Source organism: Corylus avellana, chromosome ca4, assembly GCF_901000735.1.
Source record: "Corylus avellana chromosome ca4, CavTom2PMs-1.0".
Classification (NCBI taxonomy): Eukaryota; Viridiplantae; Streptophyta; class Magnoliopsida; order Fagales; family Betulaceae; genus Corylus; species Corylus avellana.
The window spans coordinates 4,685,657-4,697,631 of NC_081544.1; the positions used below are offsets into that span (position 1 = coordinate 4,685,657).

An 11,975-nucleotide genomic window follows, 5' to 3' on the forward strand; every position below is an offset into this window, starting at 1 on the left:
AAGTGGCTCAGTTTATAGATTGAACAAAATGGTTTTTATAATCAATCAAGAAAGGCAATTTATGAAGTGCTCTTCGTTGTTTAAATAATTGTTGCTACTGCCAACTAACATCTGAACAAAAAGTTGGCACCAATATATATCGGATCCAGTCTAATTGTACAACAGAATTGCCAGAGTTTTAGGAGTGTGGTCGAGGTAGGAGTGACAATTTGTGTTCACATGTCGAGATATGAGTATAAGACTATATATATAGTTCAACCATAACTCGACACATTTAATTTTGTAAATCAGACCCCTCAATCTTAACTCGCTAATTTTGTATCGGATATATATTAGTTTTGTATTAGATTTGTACATCGTATCAAAAATTTTGAACCCCTAATGAGAGTGAGATGGCTCTGTTGCTATGACAGTGTAATAAGAGACAATAGGGGCTACATCGCCCAAACTAAGCAAACTTTTCAACTATGTTTTAGCATTGCAATGATCACCAACCGTTTGATCAGAATTTTCTCAGAGTGATATGTTTTACCTCAATAGAACTTGTGATTTATAAAATGTTGCCTTAAATAGGCTCACGTACAGATTACATATTCCTATCCAATAAAAATTACTTGCATAAGAAAGAATCTAAAACATTACAACTAAAACAGAGTATGATAACAAATACCATATCTTGGATTACTTGGAGATAGGCTTCTTATACCTCCAAAACCAACTCTAACATAAATTCTTTATTAAGGGGCAACTCGATATACTGAAAGATAGGAAATAGGAAAAAGAAGAGATGATTCCCAACTCCTCTTACTTCACCATGTTGTGTGTGCCCCTTGAAACTCTTACTCCTGCAGTCCTGCATACTCCTATTCCCGTAACAAATAGGGATGCCAAAAGTAGCAATCATCCACTCATAATATTTAGGTAGTGTAACGCTTCCTATAGTAACTGGGAGAAGGTGCCGGAGACACTGTTTGAGGTAGCACTGTTATGACAAGCTTCTGGTTTCCAATCTTACAATGCATGGGAGCACCACAAATGTACCATTTTCTTCCCGGAGTTACTAAGGTAATTATATCATTTCCACTTGTCAAGGGTTGAGTTCCTGTCGGTGCCACACATTGTTGGAAACCAGTGCCATTGACTTTCAAAACATTGTGGAATCCCTTTGGGTACTTGAAAACTGCGCCAAGAAATATATTTATCAGCTATCGTTTTCCTAGATTATAGAGAATATTTCTGTAAGCAGTTTTGAGTAAGTTGAAGATATAGCAAAGAGAGTTTATAGGAGTGAATTTACCTAGTTTATCACCCACATGGAACTCCTTTCCTTTAGCCCAAGCTTGGTAATCAAAGTTAATGGTCCAACCCTTGTCATCACCAACCAAAAACTCAGTGGCCAAAATTGAAGGGACAAGAATTGCTAGGATGGCAAGGGCATTGAAGAATTGGGCTGAGGCCATTGCTATCAGAATTCAAGCTCTCTCTCTCTCTTTATCAGATTGATTCTGTGCTTGCATGCCTCGAAGAGTTCAACTTGTGCCTATTTATAACTTCTAAATCTATAGCATTTTCACCCGTCTATGGACGGCTTTGCCGAACGACAGAATATTTGCTCTTATTTTCTCTAAGCATGCCGGCCGGAATAATAAGATCTAAAGTTGACGGTAATATGAGAAATAAAAGACAACAAAAATTTAACAACTCCTATGTTTTTGTAAACATAATTTGCCCATAATGTGTATAGTTTCCGACTTAAAAGGACGGCGATTTCGCAAACAGAAAATACGATTTTGAACAAAATCGCACAAAGTACATCTTTTGAGAGCCTTTTTAAAAAATTTCGGTTTGAAAATGTAAAAAAATTCCCGCATTTTCAAATAGAAATTAAATGGTAGTATGTTACATTTTTTTGAAACGTACATGACCTAACTAGGCAAACTTGTCAACCATGTTGAGAAGGTGTTGTGGGCCTGCAGTTGAGAAGATCATGTACATCCACACTTGTAAGTAAAGAGTAATGCTATTGGTATACAACTGAAATTTCGTGACGATGAAAATTAATCATTGATTTTTGGCTTTTTAAACAGTGTTAATTTAGAGGTTAATTTTCTTTGCCATGTCATTTAGTTGTATAGCAATCGTATAATAATCTACTAAATAGCATTACTCGTGTAAATAACGATTAACATTTGCATATTCTTGTATTGAGAACTGTTTTTCCAGAAACGTCAAAGATCATTGTAATAATGAGTAAACTCAATGATCATTATTAGTTCATCTGTCCATTTTAAATATACACTGAGGAATTCTGATGGACATATACAAAAGCTGAATAAAATGAGTAACATGCAGATGGCAAACAAACAACAATGAGTTCTCAAAGATAGGTGTCCGTCCTCTCAGCCTAAGCTGTGGAGTCTGTTGCAGAAAGAAGAGGCAACCGATTGTGTTAGAGTTGAAAATCAAAATGAGAGGAACAAACTAAAACCCTTGTTTAGAGGGGTTGTTGATGGGATCAAAATCTTTTGTCACAACCTGCAGTCAGAGGATCCTATGGAGTTAAGAGTGATGATCTCATGGAAGTGGGACCTGCTGATTAGATAGTTTTAGCATTGTAATTATCACCAACTGTTTGATCAGAATTTGTTTAGAGTGATGTGTTTTACCTCAACAGAACTTGTGATGGATGAGTTCTTGTTTCAAACATGTCAAGAACTAACTGCATTGGCCTTCACAATAAATTATGCCAAATTTCCTAAACTATGAATGTAATTGAATATCTCAAATTATTTTATGCTTCCATATGTACCCAGACAAATCAAATTTTTCATATTCTAGGTCATAATTTTATCATTGAACAAGATGTACAAAGTGAAGTTCTCAATATGAGTTGGAATAAGGTAAATCCAATGTTTAAGCCCTTGTCTTTCTTTTTCAGAACTCTTTATCATTGGACAGATGCTTTAGATTTTAATATTCTTAGTTTTCATGATTTTCTTGACTTGTTTAATCTTTCTAACCAGGTTTTTCTCCTTGTTTTAGTTGTGCTTTTAATAAATATTCCGTTTACTTATTAAAAATAAATAAAAATCCAATGTTTAAACCCTTTCATAACATAATCACAATCTTATTTAAACAAATTAAACAAATACCTATAAAGCATAATCGAGACAAGAGGTCAAATAGGATAGCTATTCTTTCACTAGGTTCAAAGACATCAGACGTCTTTCATCATTTGAAGTGTCAATCCATTGGAAACAAAAAGGTTTCAAGATTTCATCATTTGTGCTCAAACTGGACTGTTGTTCTCTTAAATAAACAGCCATTGTGCACATTAGAAACAAATACAAAATAAATCAAGAGGGTGATAAAAAGGAAAATAGGAGAAAATAACACCGGTATAAAGTAGGAGGTTGAAATAAATTATACAGGTTAAGAGCTGTTGATTACATCTAATAGCCTACATGTTCCCCGCGAAGTTGATCCTCTACACACCAATTTCTAACAGTGAAGAAAACCACTCTAATCACCTTAACAGTTGTACGAAAACAGAGTACATATAAGAAAGTTTAAAGCACTTACAAGAACACAAGCATTTATCATGAATCACTCTGCTGCAGTGTAGTCGCTGTTATCCCCTTCTGTTTTTATATCTGGCAATGTGTCCAAATCTGTGCGAACTTCTTTCTCAACTAGACCAATGTGGGAATCAGACATATCAATTGGGTCATGTTGAAAAGCATCCAAAGACTCATCTCTAGGGAAATTCTCTGAGCTTTCATCGTTTCCATCTGATTCACTGTCACTCTCCAACTTCTTATCCTTAGTAGCATCAATATTCTCCTTTGATTCTGAAGAGAGAGAGCCGTCCTCTGCTTCAGTTGTGATATTTTCCGATACAGCAAGCTCAGAATTATTATGTAAAGTAGATGACTCTCTAGCAGCTGCGTCTTCTTTTTCAAATTTAATTGAACTTGTTGAATTAACATCAGATTGATTGCTCTCGGAAACTGCGCTAGTGTTACTGGTCTGTTCTGTTTCCAAGGTTTGCGCACTTATGCTGTTTCCAGCATTTGTACCGTTCGCCATCATATTTTGAGCATGAGCTGAATCAGATAGAGTCACTGTTTCATTCTGCTGGGAAGAACCAGAAATGACTTCTTTTATGTCAAGGGCTTCAGTACTTACTTCTGCTGAGGGATTGCTTGGTTCCATATTCACCAGTGTTGTGTTATTGCTTCCTTCAGGGTGAACATTGGATTGTGTAGTCATTGTTGAATTTGTATCTGAGCTACCCATGGTGTTGGTAGAGCTATCATTAAAATTGTTTTCAACAGAAATCAAAATTAAAGAAGTGTTGTTCTTGGCCATTTCACCTTCTCCCACCTTTATCGCTGAAGTTGTTTCATAACTACCAATTTCTTGAGTTTTATTGGATTTGTTCTCCTGTTCCAAGATATTCATTTCTGGTTGCTCAATATTGTTTTCTGAACTTAATTTCTCACTTTCGGAGATGATAGTCTGGGTATCATGGGTCACTGCACTGGAAGCATCATCTCCCTTGTACTGTTCCTCTCGTGCCTCATGAGTGTTCGGATCGTCTCCATCATGATCCTGATCCTCTGAAGAATTCTCATTTTCTGCTTGACTTTGTTTCTCCTCACTCTCCTTCTCATCACCTTCCTCTCTCTCTTTCTCTTCATCCATAAATCCCTCATCATGATCAGCTTCCCCATCTAATTTCTCTTGATCATTTTCATCTATCTCATCGTCTCCACCTCCTCTCTCCTCATCTTCTGTCTCTTCACCCTTATTTTCTTCTTCCTCTTGCTCTGTTACTTCAGGCTTGTTTTCTTCTTCTGGCTCTTCTTCATCATGCTTTGTTTCTTCTTCTGGCTCTTCTTCATCATGCTTGTTTTCTTCTTCTGGCTCTTCTTCGTCATGCTTATTTTCTTCTTCCTCTACTCCAGTTTCTTCTATCTCTTGTTCCTCATGCTTCTCATTCTTAGTTACTCCTTCTGTACGAGGATGAAGATCTTTCCTCCCAAATTTAAGCTCATCACCACTCTTCACTGAGAGTTTTCCATCTTTCTGGTCAAATTCCTTCTTTTTATCATGTGAGTGCTTGACTTGGTAGATTAACCAGAAGCACACACCAAGCAATAGACAAATTTGTAGAACATGCTTTATCTTGACACGTTTGGATCTGTTGTTTCTGCTTGGGGATCGGAACATGATGGACTTCCCCAAAGCCCCTGCCCCTTATCTTCTATCTAAGAAGATATCAATCTAACCACCTGCCCAGAATAAAGTGTGAATAAATAAATGAAATGAATTGAATACCCAATGCAACCAATTCATAAGTCTGGAAAACTCACTTCATAATAAAGTATTTTATAAACTTTATGAATTAATTCCACTGTAGTAAGGATACAAGTTAAATGTTGGCAAATACATTTGGTTCCACAACTATGTGTAAAAATCAATTCCCTTTGAAATTAAATTATTCTTAGCACCACTTGGTATTGAGAAACTATAGGAAAATCAAAGTATATTAAAAATCTAATTATAGAATTTCTAGTCAGCCACCTTCTCAGGCGAGCCTAACATGATTACTATATATGGTCCATTCAAACCTTTCCATTCTTTCCACTATTTCTCTATTGAAAATAAATAAATAAATACAGCAACAAATCAAACTAAAAAAGATTTAGAGCTCTCAATTGTTCAGGTATCAGGAAAGGTTCCACTGGAAGTTCTTATTTCAAACAATAAAAACAATTAAGAAGCTACTAAATTTAACATCAAACCCAAACCCAAAACCATTTCTGCTTTTGAAAACATTGAAAGAACTTCCTATATCTTTCCTTGAGAAAGCCTCCTTCACAAATCATCTGGCTAAACATGTTTTATGTATTGAAACAATAACACTGTTTAAAACGGACACCAAATAGGCCTTTAATCTATTTTTTGTTCTCAATTTGCACAGAAACTAAACAGCTGGTTATTACGTTTTTTAGTTTAAATCTAAGAATAACAATTTCTACATCAAACAGTTATAAAACCAACTTTATCTTATTTTTCTCCTATTTTTGGGCAATCAAACACATCATTAATCGTCCTCATATTTTCTACCGAATTTGAACCAAATCCACGTTTTATTCATAAAAACATGCATATTTTTCGTGAGGCAAAGAGAACCCCATCACACTAAACTGAAGAAAAACACAAGAAGACAAGATTAAAGCAAAATCCCACTGAAACCCAATTAAGGAAATTAAAAAGAAAAGCCATAAGCAAAGCAAACCCTAGAATCCCCAAAGCAAAACCAACATCAGCCCCAAAAAATTCAAACCGAAATCCCATAACTTGAGCTTCATAACCCATACCCATTTCCCAAAACAGCTAAAAATTACAAGCACCACACAACTCCGAACGACGAACACAAACAACAAAGACACATACGGATCTTCTTTCTTGAGCACAGTATTTCACACAAAATGGAAAATTTTAACGAGGGAAGAAATGGAAAAGGGATACGAAGCTGAAAAACGGGAGAAAGTGTGATCTTACCTGGAGAAGCAAAGTGCGGGAGTCAGTGTAGTGGAAGGCGGAGGGCTGAGAGACTGAGACAAAGCTATATGACGATCAAAGAGAGGCCTTGTTGGGGTGCGAGCTTGGGAGTTAAAGAGTAAATGGATCCAAATTACACAGATGAAAGCCCAGGAGGCTACTAATAATAGTAATTACCACAAATTATAAATTAATATATTTTGAGATGAAAAAAAGTAATTATAACTATTCGGGGTAATTATTTTTTCTCATATAAACTATAGCTCATTGTCATTTTACCCCATGAACTGACAACCCTACTGTCCAACTCTATTAGGTTATCATTTTCTTCCAAAAACCCCAATTTAATCAGTTAACCACATTAAATTGGAAGGAATATTTTCTTTTAGATGTTAAATATCCTTAAAAGACAGAAATACCCCCAAATAAAAAATTAAAACAAAAAATACAAATATATAAATTATTGAAAAAAAAATAAAAAAAACAAATAGGGGGTGGCTACCAACGGTGGGAGGGTGTGGCAAACGAGCTACCCCCGAAGGTGGCCGAGGGTGGCTCGTGGCCAGCCCTCGACGCACGAGGGTGGCACACAGCCACCCCTAGGCCATGAGGGTGGTCGCGCGCTGCCCCTAGCCACCCTAGCCAGATCGAGGGTGGCCTCACGTATATTATATTATTAATGTATGAATACTAGTTTCAAGAAATATAAATATATTAAAATTAAAAAACACTTATAATTAAATAAAAAATCTGTGATTGTCCTAAATTAAAAATTCATCTGTGTGATATAAAATAATAATAATAATTTAGAGATTATTGGGGATATGTCAAAATAACAATTTAGTATCTGTAATCAAATTCTGTCAAAATACTTGACAGATTCTAATAGTATAAAAAGGTAATTACCCCTAACTATTTTTTTGTTATTAAATAATGTTTGAAATACTACCGGTTTTATTATAAAAATAGTGTTAGGGTTATATAATTTTTACTACAAATTCATTTACAAATTGATACGACAATTTATAATTGATGAAATAATTAAGTAACAAATTTGGTTTATCAATTTCTGTTTATTATTTTTTACCTTAATGAACTGCCACATTAGTTCGGTAGAAGTTATAGTATCTTTAGTTTTCTTCTTTAATAAATTGATGTGATAATTCATAATTGGTAAAATAACAAGTTCGCCACTAATTAATTAAAGAGTAATTATTAAAAACTATTTATTATGAGAGAATATGGGCAAAATATTGGAATTAGGATCCTATTTGAACCGGAGAATATCTAGTTAGTTATAGTGGAGATTTATTTTTGTCTCATCAAAAAGTAAAAAGAAAAAAATATCTCTCAAGTATAACTAAGTTGATACTCTCTAGTTCATTAGATCGTGTTCCAAATTAAATATTGATACCAATCATTTCTCATTTATTATTCTAAAATTATTTCACAATACTAATTTGGCAATTCAAACCAACCATTGAATAAATCGGAACAAGATCCTCTCCATATTCATTTTGTTATATTGCAGGAGTATTATTGTTTTTTCATTTTTTGAGGAGACAAAAATACATATTAAATATAACTAATTAGATATTATCTATTTCAAATAAACTAGAGAAGATCTTAATTTAAATAAATCAATGTTAAAAATAAAATTTAAGATTTGATTGAAGTCAATATTATCTTTTTGTTTTTTTAATGTGATTAGGACGGACCAAACCAAACTCATTTGTTGCACGGCATTCATGGTGGCCGGTGGAAGTTGCCCCACACTCCAATTCTACATAAAAGATCTTTTTACTACAAATTTCAAAGTCATTTATTTTTTCAAAAAAAAAAATAAAAAAATTCAAAGTCATTAACTCATTATAGTCGATAGGTAAAGATAACTCCACTTTCCCCTAAAAATCTAAATGGCCCCGTGAGGTCAAATGGTGCTCTCTACTTTTCCAAATTTGGCCCAGAAAATGGGCTTTCACATTGGGCAGTGTGCAAGTCAAGCATTTGTCTGTTTAGTGGACCAACCGAAGGATAAAGTTTTCTTACTGTGTTTATTTTTTGAGTTTAACTTAAATAAAAGTGTTGTTTTTGCAGCAATTAATAAAAAAAGACACATCACATAAAAATAAAAAAAAAAAAAAAGTGAAAAAATACCTACAGCCTAATGCACTTGATTTTTAACTCAACGGGGAAGACAGTTAAAATCAAAGAAAGAAAGAAGAAGACTGTGGGTCTGCGGCCAGCCTGGGTCTGGCTAGCCATCAAGACCCACGGCTGGGTCTCGTCAGCCATGGGTTTGCTAAAATACTGGCTGCCACCGTGCAAAGGCAACTTTTCTCTCTTTTTTCTTTGATTCTTTTCTAAAGGGTCTGGTTTTGGTTTTTCCTGATGGGTCTCACGGCGTGAGTCTTGCTCCGGTGAGACCCACAACATTGCTCCGGCGCCATGAGTGATAGTATGGCTCCAGCATTGTGATCTCCGGTTTTAGGGTAATAAAATCTCAAAAAGAGTTAACCTTCCCTTCTAGGTTTTAGTTTTAAATCCAAAATTGAGTTTTGAGGCATTAGAATTGATTTTTGAAGTATTGGAAATGAGTTTTGTAACATTAGAATCGATTTTTTAGGCTGAGTTTGGCAGAAAAGTCGCCTGAGAGAATGAACCAAAGTCGCCGAAGAGATGACCCACGGCTGGGTCACGGCCAAACCCAGCCGTGGGTCACGCCAGACCCATGACTGCGTCTACCGTCACCGATGAGTTTGCTCTCACCGATGGGTTCACTATCGCCAAGGTAGGTGGTTTGGTTGTTTGTTTGTTATTATATGGTGTTTTGATCTTATTTTGTTAAAATAAAATGAGTGATGTGTCACCACATGAATGGATGCTATAAAACACCCCTTTTGTGCACTGACCGCATTGTAGGAGCTCTCATATTTTTTAATTTTAATTAATTTTTTTTTTTGTTGCCAATAATCATATTTTTAAACATTATCTTTTTTAACGGCCATATTTTTCCAACAGATACAAATAAGATTACAATCAAAAATACAATTTCCTTTTCACAATTCCCTAAATTTTTTTTTTTTTTTTAAAGAAAACATTATATCAGGATCACTTTTGCAGCCTTCAATTATTCTTTGACACCTTACTTAAAAACAAAAAAAAAAATACACCAAACTACACCAAGAGTAGAACACCTGATTACATCCCCAATATTAAAACACCAAGAGTAAAACACCAAATCCTTTCTTAAAACACCCAACCCATTCAACCACGCCGGAATCCACCTAAGAGAGAGCCACCGCCCATTGTCACCGAATCCACCATGGAGAGCAACATCTATGGCTGGGTCACAGCAAGCGGCAACCCTCTCAGGCGGATCCTTTTAGGGTGAAAGAATTCCTAAATGGTTAATCTTCCCCTCTATGTTTTAATTTAGAATCCAAAAACAAGTTTTGAGGCATTAGAAATGAGTTTTAAGGCATTCAAAAGGGATTTTGAGGCTGGATTTAGCAGAAAAGTGGCCAGAGAGGATGACCGGCCGTGGGTCACGGCCGGTCACTTTTCTCTTAGGTCTTGCCGGTTAGGGTTTTTTTATTTTTTTATTTTTTATTTTTTCATTTTGATTTGGTATGGTTGTTCTCAATTTTATTTTTTGCAATTTTTTTAAATTGATGATGTGTTATACGGTAATTGGAGATTGTAAAAAAGATGTTATCAAGATGGACATGATAGTAGGGGCACTTTTTTTTTTTTTTAATAGATCATTCCTTCTTTGTTTTCTCTCTATGGCGTGCGATCATGTATACACAATGCTCTTTAATAACTCCAACTCCGATGATAAGTTGAGAATTATTACAAAAGTTGTTATGGGATATGAGCATTTAAAGAGCGAGGGCGTGTGATAATCGAGCGTGAACCGTTAAACTTGAGATTTAACAACACAATCTATTTCAGGACGTGTGATTGTCACATTTGATTCTTTGTAAAACCACCAAAGATTTTTTTCTCGATTAGTTTGCTGATTCATTAATATATCATAATTAGAAGTCAATGACCCATCAGTATATAATGATTCACCTTGTCCTTGCATGAGTTTAAAACTAATGACCCACCATACCAGCTCAGAACAGAAAGTGACACAAAGATAGTTGGAAACTTCCAACATCTCCCTTGCATTTGTCAATGGCGAAATGGAGAAAAGTACAATAAAATGTACCGGCCAGCAAGAAAGAGAATCTGCCGCTTTTGGCACATGACTCTAAATCTTTCTTTCTTTGCTTAGACCTGCAGGATGAACTAATAATATTGCAATATAAATTAAATAATTATTATTACTTTTATTCTATTAGTTTGGAGAATTAGTGATTTAATATGGTATCAGAGACAACGGTCTTGAGTTTGAACATTGTCTCCTTAGTCCATTTCAGTTAAATATTTCATGTGTTGTTCTTTTAATCAGCTTAAGCTTTTAGAACAAGTGCTGATTTAATAAATGCAAGCGGTTAGAGATGCTCTTAAAGTTAATTACTTTAGAAATCTCTTTCCATAGGGAGATGAACTCAGTTAAGTATGCAAGAATGAGTTAAAAAAATTAAGTCCCACATTGAAAAAGCAGTTACAAATACGAGTGATTAATATAGCAAGCATAATTGGGCCAAATTAATTAATATACAGACCTTCAGTAGAATTCATTTTTTAAAATTAGATTGTAAAAAGAAAGTGTCTAAAAGCTTATATATACAAAATTAAGATTACATAATTAAGATTACACTTAAATCAAGTAGAACAATTAGAATAATAACATTAACAACCAAGTGTGTAAAACCAATTTTCTCATGTGAATTTAGTCTAAAAAGAATTCTCTGAATGACATGTTTTATGATTTGTACACTACATCGAAAGGCAATCACCTTTTTTTTTTTTCTTTTTTTTTTTTATAACAGAACAATATCATAAATACAAGGATAAATGTCTTCCATCCAAACATGATATATGACTTGTTTAACTGCTGCTTTAGCTAAACCATGAGCAACTGAATTTACCTTCCTTTTAAGAAGAACTACCTGCCAAACTGTCACCATTTTAAGCACCACTCGAGTGTCTTCTACTAGTTGTCCATATTTACTCCAATTTCTCTCGCTTGATTTGACATCATTAACAATTTGGAGAGCATCACCTTCCAAAGCAATGTGCCCAAGACTCAGGTCTCAGCAAAACTCCGCGGCATATAGAACGCTCAACACTTCGGTTGCATAGTCCCTCCCTAGTCAAACTTTTTGCAGCCGTTACATCTCCCTTATAATTTCTTATTATAGATCCCAAACTCATGCACCCAATATCCTTGTCAATAGCCACACTAACTGCAGCTAGCTATATCACATTTTCTTTTAAACAACGTT

At 34.8% G+C, this 11,975-nt stretch overlaps 2 protein-coding genes across 3 annotated transcripts; both read right to left on the bottom strand.

The window, feature by feature from the left end:
• Positions 1-569: 569 nt before the first annotated feature.
• LOC132179401 (blue copper protein-like) lies at positions 570-1,942 on the bottom strand. The gene is made up of 2 exons (XM_059592128.1): positions 1,298-1,942; positions 570-1,180 (listed from the first exon to the last, which is right to left on the bottom strand). Exons 1-2 carry the CDS (start codon positions 1,458-1,460, stop codon positions 918-920), a joined length of 426 nt encoding a protein of 141 aa, XP_059448111.1. The 5' UTR covers positions 1,461-1,942; the 3' UTR covers positions 570-917.
• Positions 1,943-2,249: 307 nt separating this feature from the next.
• Positions 2,250-6,691, bottom strand: LOC132179400 (uncharacterized). Of its 2 annotated transcripts, XM_059592127.1 has the most exons (3): positions 6,574-6,691; positions 3,583-5,297; positions 2,250-2,418 (listed from the first exon to the last, which is right to left on the bottom strand). In XM_059592127.1, exon 2 carries the CDS (start codon positions 5,233-5,235, stop codon positions 3,607-3,609), a length of 1,629 nt encoding a protein of 542 aa, XP_059448110.1. In that variant the 5' UTR covers positions 5,236-5,297; positions 6,574-6,691; the 3' UTR covers positions 2,250-2,418; positions 3,583-3,606. The 2 variants fall into 2 exon arrangements, with proteins under 2 accessions (XP_059448110.1, XP_059448109.1); XM_059592126.1 differs by lacking the exon at positions 2,250-2,418 and having other exon boundaries at positions 3,402-5,297.
• Positions 6,692-11,975: the final 5,284 nt, after the last annotated feature.